The following is a 20465-nucleotide window of genomic DNA, read 5'->3' on the forward strand; positions in this document are numbered from 1 at the left end:
GTCTGTACCTCCTCTTCTGCACTGCTTTCCTTTTTCCTTTATGCCCTTCCTACTCTTTATACTCTGGCTCTTCCCTATACTCTGAAAAGCCAGCTCTGGAAAAGGCCCCACCTTCCTAGGCCCAGGTAACCCCACCAGGCCCCAAGTTGTATCCCTTGCCCTGCCTGGGCACCACTCCCTACAGGATGTTCTCTGCGGCCTCCCAGCCCTTGGACCCCGATGGGACCGTGTTCCGGCTCCGCTTCACGGCCATGGTCTGGTGGGTCATCACTTTCCCCGTGTTTGGCTTCTTCTTCTGCATCATCTGGTCCTTGGTGTTCCACTTTGAGTACACAGTGGCCACTGACTGTGGGGTGAGTGCCAGGCTCCCCAGCACCTGGGTCAGGGCCAGGTCAGGAGATAGTGATAAGGGTGGAGTCAGACAGTAGGAGAGAAGGCGGAGGGACAGAGAGAGGGGAGAGGGATAAAAGGATGGTGGGGGGAAAGTCAGAGGTGGGGGGAATTTGGGGAGAGAGACTCAGGGAAAGTAGAGTCACAGTCCTCCAAGAGTAGAAGAGGATTGTAGCAGGTACAGGGGAGCAGAGGGGGCCTGGGGGAAGGGAAGAGAGTGGGAATAGGCAGGAGAGATTGTGAGAGGGAGAAGGGGGCTGAAGAAAGACCAGACTGGAAAGGAAGCCAGGACTGAGGAGGTAAGTTGAGGCCAGGAGCCAGGAGAAGTAACAGGTGGCTTTAGCCCAGACTAGGGGCCTGACCTGAGAAGACGCCCAGCCCTGTCCTGGCTTCTTCTAGCTTTGTTTCTCCTCTGGCAGTCTCAGGCCCCACAACCTATATCCACTCAGAGCTTTGCCAGCTAGAAACCTAGAAGGAGTTCCTGCCTCCAAGAGCAGTCCATCAAGCCTTTCTTGAGGGCCCAGGAGTGGAGGTTCTGTGTCAGGGGCATGGAATTGAACATGGACTTGCGCTTAGCATCTTATTCCTCCAAGAGACAGACCTAGGCACAGACAGTCACAACACTGTGAGATGAGATCCCTTCTGTGATAAAAGGGAGCACAGGGATGCTGGGCCCAGGAGAAGCACTTAAACCGGCTTGGACGTTGGAGACTTCCTTCCTGGAGGCGGGGGAATTGTTGCTGTGGGGTGAAGAAGGACCTTTGTGAGTGGTAGGCGGACAACTTTTGATTTTATCCAGAGGGCAATGGGGAGCTTTGGAAAGATTTTAAGCAGGGAAGGGACACGATCAGATTTGAGCTTTAGAAGACCATTCTGGCTCCTGAGTGGAGAACAGATTCAAGGGCAGGGGGCAAGAGTAGGGAGACCAGTGAGGAAGCTAGTGCAATAGCTCATGGTACAGGGGATTCCAGAGCTAAGATGGGGGACTATGAGGTTAGAGAAGAGGGGATGGAGTCCAGAGAAGAGTAGCAAGTAGGATTGACAGGAATGGGAGTTTTTGTCCAGTTGGTGGGGAGGGGGAGGGGTGGTAAGGTATAAAGAAAAGTCATCCATAATTTCAGGGGACTTTTATCTGAGGCCAGAGGAATGAACCTCTAATGGTGAAACATGAGGTTCTATGATAAGGAAGTTTTTGGACCCTCTCCCTTTATACCATGTGAATTTCTGATCTACTGCCCTGCCATAGATCCACTGAGCCATATCTTCCAGGCCAAAGGGTTTCTATTCTTGGAGAAAGAGCTTATGTTTGCATTTCTCAGTACCCTTAGCTCTGGGCTTTTGGGGAGGTTTGTGGTGAGCTGTGTACCTGGGCTCTGATAGCTCCTCATGCTGCTTGTTGTTGGCATAGTTGGTGAGTAGGGAACTTGTGTACTCGGAATGGCGGGGGAGTATATGAGTATCTATACCTGATTAAGCGTGTGTGTGTGTGTGTGTGTGTGTGTGTGATGAGGGAGGCAATCCCTGCTCTTAGAATCCTGCCCCCACCCTTAATTTGAGAGGAGTTTGTGAGGATGGGACGAGCAGCCACAGGGCTCTAATCCTCCTCCTCCTGAGGCATCCCTCTAACTCCATGCCATCTCTACCCTTTACCTCTTTCCCAGCATCAGTCAGGGCTCTGGGCCCTTGAATACTCTGGGCTCTCCCAGCCAAGCCTTAGATGTTGGTACTGTTCCCCTTAAAGTAGCTGAGATTGGGGCAGGAGTTTTCAGAATGAATATTCTAGGAAGTGGAGGCAACACTCCCACTAACCCTACTCAGGGGATCTACCCAGAGAGGCAGAAAAGTCAAGTAAGGAGGCTTGGAGGTCTCAGAAGTGTCCAGTCAAGATATGATTCCCACCTTTCACTCGTAAGTCGGCCTTCCCATGTTCAGTAGCCACATAGATCACAGCCAGTTTGCAGGCTTTTCAGGAAAGTTTGCCTTCTGAAAGCCATCGCTTGTACTCACTGTGTGCCAGACACTGCAGATGCCTTGCATACATTATATTTAGTATTTACCATCCCCTGCAAGGTAGGTGATGTCATCCCTATTTTGCCAATGAGGAAGTCAAAACTCAGAGAGGTGAAGTGACTTGCTCAAGGTCAGCCAGCTAATAAAGGCAGAGCTGGGATGTAGACCCAGGTTTGTGTGGCTCCAAAGCCTCCATGTTGCCCTTCACTGATTACTCAGAGTGAATATCTGAGCCTGGTCTCAAGCTATGGTATCTCAAGCCATGGCCTCGATAGCATCACCCTCTCTCTGAGAGCTCTGCACTTAGCTTCCTCTGACAGTGCTGGGGGGAATCCATCTCCGTTTCTGTGAAGGCTCGTGAAGGCCCTGGCTGGTCCTGTCCCAGGCCCACCCCTGCCCTGTGAGCTGCCTCCAACATTGCCTGCCTTCCCAGCCACTCTGGAGACCCATTCAGCATCCCCACTGGGAGAAAGGAAGGGGTCTTCCAGAACTCCATCTCTGAAGACTTGTCCTGCCATAGTCACAGCAGGGTCATTCCCTCTCTGGGTTTCTGGGCTCTGGCACTGCTCTGGCTCCTGTTGAAGGTCTGAAAAAGTCCACGGAAAGTGTGGGCAACAGACTGGTAGCTTCCGCAGTCATGGAATCTTTTAGAAATGCAGATTCTCAGATTCCAGACCTTCTGCATTCCCACACAATTCCAGGTGACTCGTATGCATATTAAAGTTTGAGACATACTGCTCTAGGCCCCCGAGTCTAAGAGATCCTCTTCCTATTCCTGGCCTTCCTGTTCCCATCGAAACTACTGTTCATCCATCCCCCATTCTCTCACGCTCCAAAATAAGCAACACACCAGTCCTTGCAGCTGTGTGATATTATCTCCTCCTTCCTCAGCTTTAAAGAATGACACTCCAGTTCCTTAAGGAATGAGGGAATTCCAGCCTTTGAGGAAGACGGATGAGAGAGATGCATAAGAACAGGGTCATTTTCTTAGACTACCCCAGGTTAGGAGCACCCGTTTTCTTAAACATGACCAGAGTGAAGGTATCTTCTGGCCCAGCTCCCCTAGGATCTCACAGCACCCTCTACTACCTTGGTACGCCTGACCAGAAGAACAAGTGAGGCTGGGAGCAGTCAGGAACAGCTTAGCTGGGCGGTGAATCCAGCGCTGTGCCGAGGAAGCTCAGATGCTCTGTGACTCGTTTCTGTCCTCGGGACTGAATCTGGGTTGCTGGGCTCATGGACCCTCCCACAGGACCTTATCCAGGTCACAGCCCTGTGCTGTGGGCTCAGAGAGCATCTGAACCTGCCTATAGCTTTCCCAGCCACCTGGAGGGAGACGGAGGCGGTCCCACTCTGCCCCAGCACAAACCCCAGGCTGGCTAGGGAATGAGAACCAGGCATACTGGGGGCCCAGGACCTGGAAGGGGAGGTCTCCCTGGAGAGCTCTGGGGCTCTGAAGGAGGACATCCTGGAGGGAGGGGACTGGAGCAGAGCCTTCTGAGTGTCAAGGTGATTACACAGAGAGAAAGATCTCAGGGTGGGTGGGGCCGGCAGGGGGCCGGTGCCCAGATGGTTCACAACTCTCTAGGTGCCCAATTACCTGCCGTCAGTGAGCTCGGCCATCGGCGGAGAGGTGCCCCAGCGCTACGTATGGCGCTTCTGCATTGGCCTACACTCAGCACCCCGCTTCTTGGTGGCCTTCGCCTACTGGAACCACTACCTCAGCTGTGCCTCCCCGTGTCCCGGCTACCGCCAGCTTTGCCGCCTCAATTTCGGCCTCAACATCGTGGAGAACCTTGCGCTGCTAGTGCTCACCTATGTCTCCTCTTCCGAGGACTTCAGTGGGTGCCCAGACAAGGGAAGGAGGAGCGGGGAAGGGTTCCGGGAGGGGATGTCCCTGCCCCCCACCCCCGCCCCCCGAACTTATGGCGCAGGGCTTTGGGTGCTCCCTGCGGTGCATGCTCCCAACCCTCCTGTCTCCCTCCAGCCATCCATGAAAATGCTTTCATTGTGTTCATCGCCTCATCCCTCAGTCACATGCTCCTCACCTGCATTCTCTGGCGGCTGACCAAGAAGCACACAGTAAGTCAAGAGGTACGGTCTACGCCTAGTGGGGCTCCAGGTGGCCCAGAGGAAAATCAAGGACACTCGTCCTCAGGATGCGGGTAACGGTGAGGTGGGAAATGGAATTTTTTTGCGAACTGGGGCTGGGGCTGGGCTTGGGGACAAGTGGAGGGTGATTGATCAGAATCTGGGGCTGTGTTTGGGTAGCATGGGAAAATGGAGAATAGAAGAGGTGGTGCCTCCAAGTGGGAGTAGAATGAGGGGCAGCACCCAGGCTGCAGCAGGAACACTGCGTCAGGGGTCTGTGGTCTGTAATAACTCTGGTGCCTCCCCCCGGCCCTGCCCCCCGGCCCCCATACTTTTCTTTTCCCCACAGCATCTGGAGGTGTTGGGTTGGTGGGTAACTCCAAGTAACTTTCATACTCTGTCCCCCTGAAATGGGAGGGACAGGGACCCCACTGTGCCTTGGCCTCATTACACCAAGTGCAGGGGTATGAAATGCCCATCATTCCTGCTGCCCCTGCCTCTGCCCCCTTCCACGACCAAAGGAGGTAAGACTCAGCTCTTATGAGTTGGGGCCAAGAGGGGAGGCTGTCCGCACATATCTAACAAACTGCAGAGTGATCAGACAGCCCATCCCCTAGGATCGCAAGTCCTACAACTGGAAACAGCGGCTCTTCATCATCAACTTCGTCTCCTTCTTCACGGCGCTGGCTGCGTACTTTCGGCACAACATGTATTGTGAGGCTGGAGGTGAGGCCAGGCGAGGATCCGTAGGTGGTCACAGTGGCTATGGGACAGTTGTGATGTTTTCTGTAATGTGCAATATGGCAGTGGCTGTGGTCTTGGGGACTGCCTGCCATTGTGTTCTTTGCGTAGTGATGCAGTGGTGGTGATCTATCAAGAGGCCCCTGGGGGGTAGTGAAGGAGGCTTATCACGCCCTGTTCCTTGTGTCCTTACCACAGTATACACCATTTTTGCCATCCTGGAGTATACTGTTGTCCTAACCAACATGGCGTTCCACATGACGGCCTGGTGGGACTTCGGGAACAAGGAGCTGCTCATTACCGCCCAGCCTGAGGAAAAACGGTTCTAAACCCTTCTCTCCTGCTGGGGAGGGGGCCCACTGCCCAGAAACTAGGAACAAGATACCACTCTGGCCTTCCCTCACCCCCTGCGTCCTCTCTGAGTCCTACTGAAGCTGGGTTAGAGGGGAAGAAGGGACGAAGGGCACAGGACAAGGCTTTACCCAGCCCTACTGGCTTCTCCTTTCCCCCACCCCACGTGAAGGCACAGGCTCCTTCAAGCAGCACCACCCGTACCTGAGAAGCCCCAAGAAGCTGAGCTGGCAGGAGAGCTCCACCATCTGGTGCTAAAAAAAGTCCTGAGGTTCATAACCACCATCTGCTTCTTGGCCTTTACATAGCCACCTCTCGCTGAGGTCAGGGACCACTGAGCAGTGGCTGCTACCAGAAAACCACAGCCATTTCTCCCCATGGGGTCATTCACTTGACTCATGTGTCTAATGATCTACTCTGCACATTTAGGCCTGTGACCACAGTCCCCTGCTGAGTTTGCCCAGGTGTCCCAGTCCTGACTTCACCTCTGATTTGGTGTGTGACCTTCCCTATCTGAGCCTCCTTGTGTCCGTGTGGATGATGGGGGTGAGGGGTGGGAGGCTATATGATTTCCGAGGGCTCTGCCAGTCTGTGCTTCTCCCTGTGGAGGTGGTGTCCTGTACCCAAAGGATACAGAAAAAGCACTGGCACAGCATGTATTTCCTTTCCCTTCTGGAATCTCTGGTTTAGACTCTTCCTCCTTGGCAAAAGGTGCCAGGTAGAGGGGACAGAGGCACAGATTCCTACCCCAAAACGGGCTCTCTGGTGTCCCCCGCATCCTCCCTACTGCCTCAGGCCCTGTGCTCTTTTGGTTGTACATCTTATTTCAAAGGAAAATAAATTTTTTTTTTTTTTTTTGCGAACAGTCTGGGCTAGGCTTGCTTGTTCGGGGGCTTGTCTCTTTAATGGAACTGAGGGGAGGGACAGGCTCCAGGATGGAGGGAATAAGTCCATGGTAGGGTATGATTCCATGTGGCATTCCCCCCCACCCCCTTAGGCCTGGAGTCTCCTAAGGCTGGTCCAAGCCTTGATTTGACGAGCAGGAGTGACTGAGTTATCCCTGTAATGACTCCACGTCTGGAAGCTGGGCTACCTGGGAGAGTCTTGGGTTGAGGCGATGGCCTGAGTTCCAGCCCCAACTCTGTCAGTAAAGATTTGTCCCCTTGAGCGTATAAGGGGACAGCTCTCAGATGCATGACTGTGAGAGCACCTACCTGCAGGCTGATGGCTCTCAACCTCTCCCTTTCTGAGTCCTAGATCAGGAAGTTTTTCCTCATGCTTTGCATCCCGTCTACTACAGAATATGTGGCTGGGCCCCAGAACAAGACTGGCCCCTCCAAGGGAGCCCAGAGCTTTGTTAGGGAAATTGGGGGGTGGGGGGACCACAATGAAGCCTATTGTCCCCTGTCCCCTCTTACAGGAAACAAAAGGCTCCCAGTCTCTGGGGAGCCCTAGCCCATGCCCGGCCCAACCCCCCATGCCCAGCACACAGGGAGGAGCCAGCACCACTGGAGACAGGAGGTTTTATTGATGCTGATGGGGGTAGGAGGGGCCCCCAGGAGCCCAGAGGGGGTGGGGGTGGGGCTGAGTCAGTCAGCGGATGCGTAAGGCCTGGGCACATGGGGGTAGGTTAGGGCACATTCATCTTCTTAGGAGTCTGTGGCTCCTTCTCTGGGGAAGGGAGAGAGCATCTTGGGGTAGGGGGGCAATTTGAAGAGCAGCGAGGGAGAGGTTAGGGATGGCTGAGAGCTCCTAACCTGAGAGAAGGCACCACAATAGGCAGCAACATCTGTGTGGAAAGCTGGATCAACTGGTCAGTAGGGGAAAGTTGGGAGGAGGCACTGGGTTGGCTTCTTGGGGAGGGGTCCAACCTTGGCCTGGGTGAGCTCTTGAGCATACCTGGTGTTCCCAAGCAGAGTGGGGCAGGGCCCAAAACCCCTTTCCCCGTGGGCCTCCTTAAGGAGAAAAAGGCATTCGGGGAGCCCCCTTGGCAAGGGGTGCCAGAATTAGTCCTTAAGGCACAGCTGGGGGCAGACAAGGCGCCAAGGCACAAAGGCACAACTGGTGGCGGGGCAGGGGCAGCCTCCAAGCTGAGTGCCAGGGTCACAAGAGGACGCAGGACCGCCCACGTTTGACGGGCGTGGGGTTGAGCACGGCCCGGACAGCCTCAGCAAACACTTCCTTGACGCCGTCCTGCTGCAGGGCTGAGCACTCGAGGTAGCGCACAGCGTGGATCTGCTTGGCCAGCGCCTGGCCCTGCTGCGGTGTGATGGGTGCCTGGCCCTGCTCCTTCAGGCGCCGTAGGGTGTCAGGCTGGGCTCTCAGGTCCTTCTTGGTGCCCACCAGGAGGATGGGCACGTCGGGGCAGTGGTGGCACACCTCTGGATGCCACTTGTGCCGCACATTCTCATAAGAGGGCGGACTGGCAATGGAGAAACAGATGACAAACACGTTGGTCTGAGGGTAGGAGAGTGTGCGGAGGCGGTCGTACTCCTCCTGGCCCGCTGTGTCCCACAGGTTCAGGTTCACCGTGCGCCCGTCAACTGCACTCTGGGCGCTATAATTGTCGAACACTGTGGGGATGTACTCCTTGGGAAAGGCGTTGGTTGTGTAGCAGATGAGCAGGCACGTCTTGCCCACAGCCCCATCGCCTACCACCACACACTTGATGCTCTGCATGGCGGGTGCAGCTGCTGCGGTGGAGGCTATGCCTCCTTCCTCTTCTGGGCCCCTCTGGATGCAGTGACCTATGGACAGATGAGAGGGATACTCTTGGTTAGGGAGGACTCTATGCACTGGGAAGAAAGGATGGGGGCATACAGAGGGAAACCAGCTCCAGTTCTTTTAACCTGAACACCATCCTGCAATCCCATCAAGACAGACCTCAGAGAGACAGACACGAAATGGGAGAGAGGCCCTGACACCATGCAAAGGTGCTCAGGGATAAAGAGGCTGGCACTAATGTGTAATATATTATGTGAAGCACATACGTTCTGATGCCAGACTGACAAAGGTCAAAATCTGGTTCTGCTATCTCCTAGATGTATGACCCTGGACAAATTACTTAACCTCTCTACGTCTCATTTTTCTAATCTGTAAAATGGGGATAAAATAATACCTACTTCATTGGGTTGTTGTGAGGATTATATGAGTTAACTCATGTAAAGCATTTAGAACAGTGCCTGGTCATAATAAGCATTCAATAAGTATTAGCTACTTTTATTTTTCCTCCAGTAAGTATAGACACAAAAGGAGAGTGCGCATGTGTAGGGATCTACCAGATCCTCTCTCAGATATGGACCCCTCCCACCGAGTAGACTGGAGAGGGCTTCTGGCACAAGGCAGCTGTCCCAGGTCACTCTGAGATGCAGCCATGGGCGGAGCCTCTCCCAACTCAGGGCCCACCCTTCCTAGTGCACTGATGCTTCAACTCCAAACCGGACATCTTGGCTACTGAACGCAAACCAAAAGGTGCAATGAGAAACCTGCTGAGTAGGGGCACAATTCTCTAGACAGTTGCCCTGTCTCAATCCAGGGTGTCCTGGGGATGGGGAAAAGGAGGGAGAGCTTACCCCATCATTCTTGGAAGCATGGGAAACCCTATCTGGCCACACATACACAGGCTGGCAACTCAGTGTAGGAGAACACTGGAGATCGAGCCAGGGCTGGAATTTGGTCTGGAATCTGTGTGTGTAATGATGAATGAGGCAGAGGCTGTGGCTCCCAGACGTCTGCATCTTCTCTCAAGGTAGGGTGAGGCAGATCCTCCAAGCCCGGCCAAAAGGGATGAACAGAAGAGTAAGACAAAAACTTGATTTTCCCCTTAATCTTCTGTCCCTTTCCTGAGACCATGGGCTGTGCCTCTGAAGAACTTGAGGGGCTTCCAGACTCTTGGGTAGAGAACACAGTGCCATTAAAGCACTATCACTGAGAAGACATGCTGGAATCAGACTGGTCAGGGATTCTAATCACAGCTCCACCAACTAGTCATGTATGATCTCGGGCAACATATTTAAGTTTCTTGAGCCTCAAATTTTCTCATCTGTAAGATGGGGATAATCTTGCCTATTGGGTTAGAGTTGGTCAGAGTATGAAATGAGCTAACATGTAGAAAGTGTTTGGCATGAGGCGTGGCACACAGGAAGTGCCAAATAAATAAGCTGCTGTAATTATCAGTGGGGTGAGTTTCAGAGGAATCCTAGCTCCAGCCATCACCCTGGTCACCTGGGCAGCTCACAGGGCCTTCAGGTGAGGAACTGCTCTTCTGAGTTCTGGAAAAGAACAGAGCTTCCGGAAACCCTGTGATTATTTATACTGCTGTGGCAAGGGTCCTCCTCTAATTGGCTACTTCCTCTCAGCCATGGGGGACTTTTTCTAGCTAGTATGTGACTTCCTTTCCCTGCTGCTCTCTCACGACCAGGCCCCTGCTCCCTGGGAGGGGACAGTCCTGTTTTAGACATACCCAGATCTCTCAAGTATCCCCCGCTCCACCCAAGCACCTTCACCACTGGCCCATTTTCTCCATTTCACTTTATACACAGCAAGACTGCACCCTGGTCTGACAACTCCTTACCCCCGAGCCTGACCTCTCAACCACTGGTTCCAAAGCCTCAAAAATCACATTGGGAGGGGGAGGGGGAATCCACCACTGGGAAGTGGAAAAGAAACTCCATGGTGTGGAACCTGCATAGGATCCAGGGCTTGGTCCCAGCTCCCTCCCAGGCCCCAGCTTCCCCTGGGACCAGCTGGGAGGGAAATGAGTTCATTCTATGAGGTTGCCTCTCTGGTTCACATTAAAAATACTTTCATCTCATTTGCATGAATAAGTGTGTGTGTTCAACCTCAGGAGAGAGGATAGAGAGCCTTGGGGTATGGATCCAGGAAGAAAATAAGGACCCTCTAGGGCAGTAGAGAATTTGGGATTGGGAGTCAAGAGAACTAACCTAAGTCCTAGCCCCAGCTCTGCTCTGCTGCTGACTCACTGTAACCAAGCATGAGGCACTTACCCTCTCTGAGACTCAGTTTCCCAATCCATGAACTGGAGAGAAAAAAGCCTGTGCAAGGGTACTAAGTGGATGAGATGAGACATTAAGGAATCTGGGAGCAGGAGATAGGATGATGGGGATAGGAAAGGCCCCCAGGAGCACGGGATGGGGGTGGGAGGGCTGATCAGTCAGCAAATGCGTAAGACCTCGGCGCATGGGGGCAAGTCAGGGCATATTCATCTCAGGATTCTATGGCTTCTTCCTTGGGGGAGAAGAGACAGCATCTTGGGGTGGTGGGTGTTGGTGCCATTACTTGTGTCCACTGGATTTTCTAGGAGACCCCAGCATCTCGAAAGCACAACTCCTAGGCCTGTAAATCCTCAGTTCCACACAAAGCAGGGGAGTGGGCATGGCAGTGTGACTGGGAACTCTTCCCCCTCAAGCCCAGCATTGGGCTGGTGCAGGCAGGAAGGCAAGGAGGGAACTCTGGCCGGCAGTCACAAGGCCCAAGAGACTAAAAGTACAGCTGGCTCCAGGCAGCTTTCTAGGGAGGGGTTATCAACCAGCAATCAGTAAATCAGCCCTCAAAGGAGCAAGGAGGGAGAGGGAAGCTTCCGGGCTGGCAAGGGAACAGGGACTGACACCGGAAAAGGATCACGAGTGAGGTAGTGTCCAGAAACAAGCAGGGCAGAGGCAGTATAGTATAGGGCCAAGAGCGCCGGCATCTGAATCTGACCTCCTGGGTTCACCTGCCCACTCTGCCCCTTGATTAAAAGCCCTCACATGGTACAATCCTTTATAGATCACAATATAGATCATATTACATTTTTTTTTGATCCTTGTAACAACTCATTGGTACTATTCCTATTTACAGGTGAGGAAACAAACCCAGAGCAGTTAAAATAACCCAACGTCACACAGCTAGTCAGCACGGGAGCTAACACAGATGCCAGTTTTTTAACACAGGCCCCAGTTTTGCAATCCAAAGTCCTATGTTTTCCTCAATGTGTCACACAGCCTCCAAGTTACCCCTTAGCAGCTGACTTTGTGACCTTAAGCAAGTAAGTCACTTCCCTTCCTGGAACCTCAGTTTCTTCATCTGTACAACAGGCATGATAAAACTCGCCCTCCCTGTCTCAAAGGACAGCAGTGAGGATCCTGGGCACAGGAATGAATGTGCTTTATAAATTCGGAAGCGGGGTGCACAGAGAAGGTGGCAAAAGAAAAGTCTTTCATACCAAGAGGCAGGAATCATTGAGTATGCAGGTGTCTGAGTGGTGGCGGCAGCCCAATTCTCCCTCTTCAGGTCTAGTTCAGACCCTTATCCTCTCTCCCAGGACAACTCTTTTCTCTGAAATCCTATGGCCTGAACTGGGTCAAGTAAGTTCCCACAGCTCATTTAAGGAGGGCACATGCTAAAAGGTAGGGTCTAGCCTGTACCACGTAGGAAAAAGGGACGGTCAATGCTGCAGAAGGCCACACAAGGAGAGTGGCTTGTCTGGGGTTGGGGATCGACTGTGGCTTATTCACCAAGTCACTTTTTTTTTTTTTTAAAGAAAAGAACTTTTGTTTAGTAAATAAATAATATTTGCAGATTAGTATAGTATTAACCATATTACAATGACTTGTTCTGGCTTTCTATTCCCAGCTTAATTCAGATCATACCTGGTCCTTCATCTTGGCATTCAGAATTCTTCATAATCTGGCAGGGGTTTTGGAGTCAGACAGACCTGGGTTTAAATCCTAGTTCTGCCACGATAAGCTAGGTAATAGTACCAACCTTATGAGGTTGTTATACGGATGAAGTGCGTTAATGCACAATGTATATATATAAAGCAGGTACTTGGCAATGTGAGTTCCCTGCTTCAGAGGGGTCTACATTGTCCTATGTAAACAAGCCAGATCATTCTGGCCTCTGAACTTTTACTCTTGCTGTTCTCTCTGCTGCCATTCCTTCTCCCCTCTCAAATCTTCCTGACTCAAGGCCTAGCTTAAGTCTCATGGTCCCACGAGGCTACTGAATTCTCCTTTCTTTGAACTTCCACAGTATGGCCACCCTTGTGTAAACACTTCTTTGGCTCTGTGTGACTCTCCTTCTCCAGTAGTCATACATCAGTTCCTTAGCTTGTGGATGCTCCCCCCGCCCCCAACCAATACTGAAGCTTGAGCTTCTCGACTCCCCCACAGAAAAGCTGAGTAGAGAGCTTCTGACCTGCTTGCTTCTGTCTGTGTTACTGAGATGTGGATAGACAGGTCAGAAGCCCAGAACTGGACTGATACCCCCCAGTCAAAACTGCAATGCTGAATCTTTTTGCACAGCAATGACAGCCAAAAGCTTTGACTGGGATAGGAAAATCTTTCCTCCCAGTAGCAGCTGGACCTGGCTCCCGCAGGGAGCACAGCCCATGGGGCTCACCCTGTCTGAGTGTAGTCCCCAGAGCCCAGCTTGTACCCAGTGGGGCCTGGTCTTGGGGTGTGGCCCAGGCAGGCCCAGAATGGGGGAGGAAAAGGAAGCAGCGGATTGCCTGATTGCCAGATCTCCTGATTGCCAGATCTCTGTGGCCGTAATAGCAGGGGAAGTGTCCCAACTGGGAGTGGAGGAGGGGAGGAATAGGCCCTAAGAGATAGGGGAGTGTGGAGGCAATGGGAACTTACTACAGCCTTCTAATCTGCCTCCCTGACATGGGGGATCCCCTTCTGCAGCCCTCCCTGAAACTCATTCTGACTATAATCCATCACTCTGGGTATTCTGATCCTAAGCTCTGGCCACATCACCCTGATCCTCTCTACAAGCAGCCTCTACATTCTCTTTCCCAAAGCACATCAAGCAGCCATATTCACTGTCCCCGTGGGAATCCAGTATTTCTCCCCTATTTCCTTCCTTCAACCCCCCACCCAGCAGCTCAGAAGACTCCAGTTGCCTCAAAGGATCCCCCAATTGGTCCTCCAGAGCCAAGCACCATTGCCACCTCCTTCAGGGAAGTTTTGTAAATCACCCAAGTCACAAATGACTTATCCCATCCAAGGTCTGGTCCCATTTTCTCACAGGTGCATTATCTTAGTCACGTGGAAGCTGATCTGAATCTTCTCTCTTGTCACTAGACTGGGAGGGCCTAGAGGGCAAGGTCCTGGCTGATCTGTCTCCCCAGGCTGAGCACAGCACACAGTGGCTGTCAGTAAAAAGCTGAATGAACTCAATCTGTCCTTCATGTCTTTGCACGTGGGAGCTCCTCTTCCTGGAATTCTGCTTCCTGCACCCCCCACCCTACCCCACAGCCTCCCAGTCCTTCAGGGCCCAGCTCCATACCCCAGCTTCTCCAGGACACCACAGCCACCGCTTCTTCTGCCCTACCTTCCCCAGCACTGTTATTATGGTTCACTGTGCTGAACTTAACTGGATGCCTCATGAGGAGGGAAATCTGTCCTGCTTACTTCCAGAAGCCCAGCAGAGGGCTGAGCAAAAGCTGCAGACTGACACACATCTCCTCTCTCATCAATTCAGATTTTGATTCTGGGAACAAGGAAGAGCCTCCATGCCCAGGAGACACCAGACAAAGGTAACTAACTTCCTCCCCCTGAGGAGTACAATTTAGAGTAATGAACACATGCTAGATTACCTTGTCCTCAACTGGAAGGGTAAGAGGGGTGGAGCAGGCATAGCTCTAGCCCAGTGGTGATGAGGAAGATGCGTAGGAAAAGTGGTCCTGATGAGGCTAAGGATTGGGAATATCTGAAGACCAGGATTGGTCAAGGATGAGGCCAGGGTCAGGGTCATGGTCATGGTCATGGTCAGTGTTAGAAACAGCTGCAGAAGCTCTGCCAGTCCGTCTGTTTGTTTTGAAGGGAGGAGTGGAGGAGAGATGGTACGAAGAGGCTCAAAGGGGCTGCAGCTGGGCTAGGAGGAGGAAGCTGGGGGACACATTAGGTCAGTGTGGGGCTGGGACCAGGCCAAGGGCTGAGTCTCTCTTTTTCTTCCCCTTCTCCCATCAGCAGGGACAGAACCCAAGACAGCCTAGTTCCCAGCCTTAAAAAAAAAATCACACTGGAGAATTCTCCACCTCTTGCCATTCTCCACCCTTCAGCCCCTGCAGAGGATCCTGCACTCCACGGATAGGGTAAGAGACGGAGAGAGCTGACTTTACCCACTAGGGACTGGAGAGGAGGGGGAAACAAGACAGCTATAGCTGGGAGGGCTGTGGGAGGCTGGGACCCTTTCAATCAGTCCCAGTTCCCTTCCTTCTTCTCTCGGTATCCCAGCACCTGGGATGCTCCACACACAGTAAGTCCCAAGGTTAGGGCAGCTCTGGCTGGGGGAGCTAAGGAGGCTGCCCCTCCCCCACCAGGCAGCACAGAGGAAGGCTGAACACTTGCTTCCTCCTGCCTTCCTCCTCCCCACCTAACAGCAGCTCAGCAGTCCTGGGGCCCCATGAAAGGCCCGTGAAGTGGCACTTCCTTTGCCTTTGCTCATTTCACACGAGGCTGTGCAGAAGTGCCATCCTCCCAATCCTGCCTCCCCCACCTGAAAATACCCACAGAGAGACCCAGGGCTGCCCAGTCCCTTCAACCCCGCCCCAGATCTGAGGGGGTTTCCACAAGGGAAAAAAACATCAGGGAGGAAACTCCGGCATCTATTTTCCACTGTCAGTTGGGGCAGAGCTGGAGCAGAGCACCGGGTACCCCCCGACATTGCTGCGCCCTGGCAAAATCCTTGACACTCTCTGCCCTCTTCTCTTGTGCTTTGGGGAAAGGGGCCACAGTACTTGTCCCAGACAGATACTTAGACCTGTTCAAGGCTGGGCCCAGAGTCAGAGGCACAGCTATGAGTAGCCTCTTGAGGGAAAGAGAGTCAGAGCTATCGGTATTCTGTATGCTCTTTGGAAGTATTGATAGGCAACTTCTTCATCTTGAAGCTGAGCCACAAGAGACAAAGCTGACTAGGGTTATACAGAGGGTTGCAAGCAAATCCAGGACAAGGACCTGGGTCTCCTGACCTCCAGCCTGGGAATGGGCCCATCTCTCTGACCTCATTCAGGATGACCCTACCATGGTTTATCCCTTCAGGAAATGGGCCAAAGGGGCCAGGCTGGCGTCTGAGCCCGTTTTGCTTCCAGGGCCTCATGCCTAGCCCATGCCGGGGCATCCATGATTTAGAACTGACATTACTGGACAGACAGCCACCCTGAACTAGCCGAGGAGAGCCTCCTCTAGGCTCAGCTCCTGGGGAGATGCCCTCCCCCCATGACATGAGGACAAAAGAGGAAGCTGGACCCTGGACAGGAAAACCGATCTGTTCTGGGGAGGCGGCCCAGGCTTTGTCTTTGGTTTCCCTCCTCACAGAACCCTACAAGCCTCACCACTAATGGGTCTATACTCTGTATGGAGAGAGGTCTTCAGTCTGGGACCACATCTTCTTCCCAGTTGCCCAGCTACCCTCATTCTTATATCTTCCCAACTGTCTCGCTACAGCCACAACCTCTCAAATCTTCCTGCTTACTACCCCCTAAAAGCTCACACCAGCCACCTCATCTGCCTTAACATTTTGCCAGAAACAACTCTCCGTATTCTCAACCAGGATCTGTGACAATCTTGTATCAGCCACTTCTGTTCATGTCAAGACCTTGACCATATTTCTTTAGCCAAGACCTCAAGGGCAGCCTCCCTTGAGGGATAGAGCAGGCACATATCCCCCACCCCCATCCCCCCACAAAATATTTCCCCACTTAGATTCCTCCCACCCTGGTTATATTTTTCCAGCAGTGAATTTCATGCAATTAGCTCAAACCTCCAGTGGGGCCAGATCTTGCCTGGGAGAACCCCTGTCTCATCCATCCTGTCTTCACCCTTAGAGTCCTGTGGGTTGTTCAGTTATCTAAAATAAGTACTGGTTTGGCAGGTGGGGAGTCAGGACTCCTGGGTGGTTTTTTACTGAGCCCTGATGCTGGGAAAGTGCCTTGCATACATATCCTTCCCTGAGCTGGGATTTTTATGTAGGTCCCTGGGATTTCCTGCTGGGGCCAAACCCCCCTGTACCTCCCAGAATCAGAGTAGCAGAGACAGGAGTGTGGAGGAAGGGACAATCCATGGGAGAGGGACAACGGTGAGAAGGGAAGAGGACAGAATGGGGAACAGGGATAGTCCTTAAATCTAGCTGTGCTTGGGAATCCCATAAAAAATAGCACTTGCTCCCCTCCACTTCTCTTTTCTTCTAGTGGACAGAAATGAATAGAGTAGACTTGAGGAGGTAGAGAGAAGCAGGATCTCTCAGCATGCATCCCAAAGGCTTAAAGAAGGAGCTCTAGAATGGGAACAGCAAGAGCTTATAGAGCCAGTCTGGACTGCAGTTAGCCTTGGAAGAAATTCCCGAAAGAGAGGGAATAGGGTCCTAGGTGAGGGGGGAATATTAAGGATGCGTGAAGGCAGAGGGGTGAGCAGAACTCCAGAGAGCTTGCTGGTCACCGAGGCCTTGATGCAGCCCTGGGCACATGGGAACCTGGCCTGGGCAGGCCTTGGAAGGCAACAGGAAAGAGGGGGCAGACACCTTTGCCTCATACCCTTCTTTTTTTCCTGCATTGGAAGTACCACAGTTAAGACTGAAGTTAGACCAGCTATAGTCTTCCCTCCAGAATCCTGCCTTTACTCCTCCCTTTCCTTCCATCACACCTAGCTGACCTGGTCCCATTGTCCCCGCCAGGTGGTGCTGGAACCAGTGAGCACTGGAGTCAGGGACCTTTAGGCTGTCCCCCAGCCTCCAGGCCTGGCCTCTTGATCAAGCACCCAAGGGTCTGGGGGATTTTGATTTCCCACGGCCTCTCTCACCAGTCCTATTCCTGTGTCACTCTACCCTGATACCCTGACTGCTACAGACTGCTTCCTCCTACCTAACCACAACCTCACCCACTGCAGGTTCCCTTCATTCTGCTGGCTTCCCCTGCTCTGAGCCCTCACAAGGCTGAGGGCAGTTATTTTGTCTCCAAAAGATAAAGATGTGGACATGAAGACACTTGCATGCACATACACATATACAGAGGTTTTCCAGCCTTTTCATCACCTCTATCAAGGGGAGGCTGCAGCCTGCCTCTCTGAACTAGGGAGGTCTGAAAAGGCTCCCCAAAGCTGGAGATAAGTGGCAGAAAGGAAAGGAGACAGAGAGGGATCCAGAGGAATGAGGGGAGATAGAAAAAACAGAGGGTGGATATGTGTGCAGGAGCCAGAAACTGGGCACGGAAGGGAGGGGGAAGGCCACTGCGAGAGGACCGAGGTGGACAGAGAAGCAGGGTAGGTGAGAGGTCAGGGCGCAGGCATGACTGTGGGGGGGAAAAGGGACTGAAGAGGACACAAGAAGAGGGTGACGGAGGGTTCGTGTCTGAAGTCTGACGGAATCTGAAGAAGGAATGGAGGAAGACAGAATGAGAACATGGAGAATTCAGGGACTAATAAAGGGGACGGGGGGAAGACCAGGAGATGGCTCCTGATCATCTTCCAAGGCTAGAGCCTCGTGCTGCCTCCCAGAAGCCCTGTTCTCTCCATCTCCTGAAACCAGTCCTGCTCTCCTCAAGTCCTGCTCTCCTGATGCCATCTCCTCAAGGACTACCAGTACCTCTGAATAAGAGTCCTTTCACCTCTAGTCACAGGGCAAGACCAGGTCCCTTCCTTCCTCAGTTTACCCCGCAAAGACAAAGCCAGGCACCAGGCAGCTAGGCACAGCCGATGTCTGCTCACTAAAATACCTGTTGCTCTGTTCCAGGGATGGAGAAGTTGGGCCTCAGAAAAACAGACATAAAGAGAGAAGGACTGGGGTCGGGGGGCTCCCCCACCCTCCGCCTGAGCGCAGAGGACCCTTAGGTTGCAGGCTGCGGCTGTGGGTCTGGACCGGCCTCGATCTTCCAGGGAAGGAGCTCTTTCTCCGCAGCCTCGGGCTTCAGAGGCAACAGACAGCCTCTCTCTCTACCTCACAAGTGTCACAACTGCCAAAGCAGAGAGAGCGCCTTCTCTAGCCCAGAGGCCCCTTCCTCTCAACACACTTCGTAACAGCCCCCTGCAACTCCTGGGGGCACCCCACCTCTGAGTCCCATCTCCCAGCCCTAAGCACTTCCACTCAGAGACTTTTCTCTCGGAGCGGGAGACCCTCCGACCCCAGGAGTCCCTCGCGGCTCTCGGGGGCCGCTACCGCCGCCCTTGGTACAGGAACCCACCGTCCCCGAACCGCCGCCGGCTCGTAGTGGCCCGTCCCCGCCCCGCCCGGCCGGCCGCGCCCGCCCAACTTGAAGCGAGCCGAGCACCTCCCGCCGCGGCCTCCCGCAGCCAAACTTCCCGGGCCCGCGGCCGCGTCCAGTCCGGGGCTGGCCAGGCTCCCCTCCCACAGACCCCCAGCCTGCCGGCCGTAGCCAGGCCTCACCTGGTGCCCTCCCCGCCGCGGGGGAGCTGGGGGGCGGCGGCAGCGGCTCGGGGCTGGAGAAGGAAGTGAGAGCTGGAGGCCGGAGGAAGTGGGGGGGGCGGGCCGGCCGGCGGGGCGGGGCGGGGCGCGGGGGCGGGGCGGGGCTCGACAAGGAAGTTCGCCGGCCGGTTCCCCCCCCCCCGCCCCGGTCGCCCCCACCGGGTGGGTCCCCGGCGGGTACTGGGCTCCCCCACCCCAGCCCTTTACCTCTGAGGCCCTTAAGGTCAGTCCTCCCAGTCCCCTTTTTGCCACCTCCACCCCAGCAGAGGCCCTAGCCTAGGCGCTTGGCTTTTGTCCCCCCTCCCCGTATCTCGCCCCCACCAACCCCCGAGGTAAGATGCTGTGAACAGGCGCCCCTAGGCCTGGTACCTTCAGTCAAGCCCAGGGATCGAGCGATGGCCCAGGCTGGGGGTTGGCCAGAATAGGTCCGGCTGGGGCAGTCCCCACCTCTGCCCTGAGCCCCGGGGGAGTGCGGGGTGGTGGTGATTCAGCAGTGGGAAGGCCCCAGACCCTTGGGAAGGGTGCGGAGACTGGGGGAAGGAGAGCTGGCGTCAGCACCCGGGGAAAGACAAGATCAGCAGAGGCGCAGGCGGAGCCGCGGGCCCCAAAAACAGGATGTCGTGTCGTCGTTCCGCACCCGGCGGCTCCGCGCGCCTGGGCTCTGGGGAGGGGGCGGGGCGGAGCCAGGGCGTGGGGCTCCCCTCGCACCCTCCTCTCGCTGGGGCGCTCAACTGCTTGGGACAGAAGGGCCGCACCCAGTCCTGAATCTTGCCGGGGCTCTGGGGACCGGCGGGTGGGCGGACTCGTGGGCGCCCTCTGGTGCTTCTGCTCCCTGGCCTTGCGCGTGGAGCTCTGACTTGAGAAAGAATATCCTTCGTTCATCACAAACTTTCTGAGTGCCTACCACGTGTAGAGCTGCGTGCTAGGTGCTGTGGAGAACAGGCATTAACGAAAGGCTGCCTGTCTCCAAGAGGCTTTCCAGATAAAGAGGAAGAACAACTCCGAGAATAAATAGTCCAACCTTTCTGAGCCTCCATTCTGCCTCTGGCAAAATAGAATAACTTCTCCTTCATCCTGTAGTTGTGAAGATGAGAATGGCTGTAAAAGGCCTGCTGCCAATGCCTGGTTCAAAGTAAACACTCAACAAATGCTTCTTTTCCTCTTCTTTTTAAAAATCATACTACTATAAGAATGAGTTCCCAAAACACAATGTGCCAGCCCACATTTTTGGGTCTTTGTGCATTCTATTCTTTCCGCCTCTTTCCTGTATTGACTGCCGGGCGAAATCGACTCAGTCTTTCACAATCTGGCGGTGATGGACCACTGCCTCCAACGACACTCGCACGCGCGCACACGTGCATGCACACACACCACCTCTGCCATGCACTTGGTAGTCTCCTAGTGCTGTCTAGTGGAAATATAATGTAAGCCACATATGCAACTTAAAATTTTTCTAGTGATGA

At 53.8% G+C, this 20465-nt stretch overlaps 2 protein-coding genes across 12 annotated transcripts in view; one reads left to right on the forward strand and one right to left on the reverse strand.

Annotated features, from left to right (window-relative positions):
• The window catches only part of PGAP2 (post-GPI attachment to proteins 2), a 32935-nt gene extending 13884 nt beyond the window's left edge, over positions 1–19051 (forward strand). For 3 of the 9 annotated variants that reach the window (XM_068554446.1, XM_068554447.1, XM_068554441.1), the window contains 6 exons: positions 3989–4241; positions 4388–4494; positions 5109–5217; positions 14071–14125; positions 14559–14683; positions 18313–19051. In XM_068554446.1, the coding sequence (XP_068410547.1) occupies positions 3989–4241; positions 4388–4494; positions 5109–5217; positions 14071–14125; positions 14559–14682 (648 nt within the window). In that variant the 3' untranslated portion in view covers position 14683; positions 18313–19051. Of the gene's footprint in view, positions 1–171; positions 354–3988; positions 4242–4387; positions 4495–5108; positions 5218–5430; positions 5804–14070; positions 14126–14558; positions 14684–18312 lie in introns of those variants that run through there. The other 6 variants (XM_068554444.1, XM_068554450.1, XM_068554442.1 and 3 more) reach the window with 5 other exon arrangements.
• Positions 7090–19755, reverse strand: RHOG (ras homolog family member G). 3 transcript variants are annotated; one of them, XM_068554451.1, is made up of 3 exons: positions 19372–19754; positions 18964–19016; positions 7090–8330 (listed from the first exon to the last, which is right to left on the reverse strand). In XM_068554451.1, exon 3 carries the CDS (start codon positions 8260–8262, stop codon positions 7687–7689), a length of 576 nt encoding a protein of 191 aa, XP_068410552.1. In that variant the 5' UTR covers positions 8263–8330; positions 18964–19016; positions 19372–19754; the 3' UTR covers positions 7090–7686. The 3 variants fall into 3 exon arrangements, with proteins under 3 accessions (XP_068410552.1, XP_068410553.1, XP_068410554.1); XM_068554452.1 differs by lacking the exon at positions 18964–19016 and having other exon boundaries at positions 19372–19755; XM_068554453.1 differs by lacking the exons at positions 18964–19016; positions 19372–19754 and adding an exon at positions 9156–9333.
• Between the last annotated feature and the right edge of the window lie 710 nt (positions 19756–20465).

This window comes from Eschrichtius robustus, chromosome 11 (assembly GCF_028021215.1).
Source record: "Eschrichtius robustus isolate mEscRob2 chromosome 11, mEscRob2.pri, whole genome shotgun sequence".
Lineage (NCBI taxonomy): Eukaryota > Metazoa > Chordata > Mammalia > Artiodactyla > Eschrichtiidae > Eschrichtius > Eschrichtius robustus.

Excerpts from the sequence above, each read along its gene's own strand:
- RHOG (XM_068554452.1), bottom strand. The coding sequence starts at position 8,262 with ATGCAGAGCATCAAGTGTGTGGTGGTAGGCGATGGGGCTGTGGGCAAG.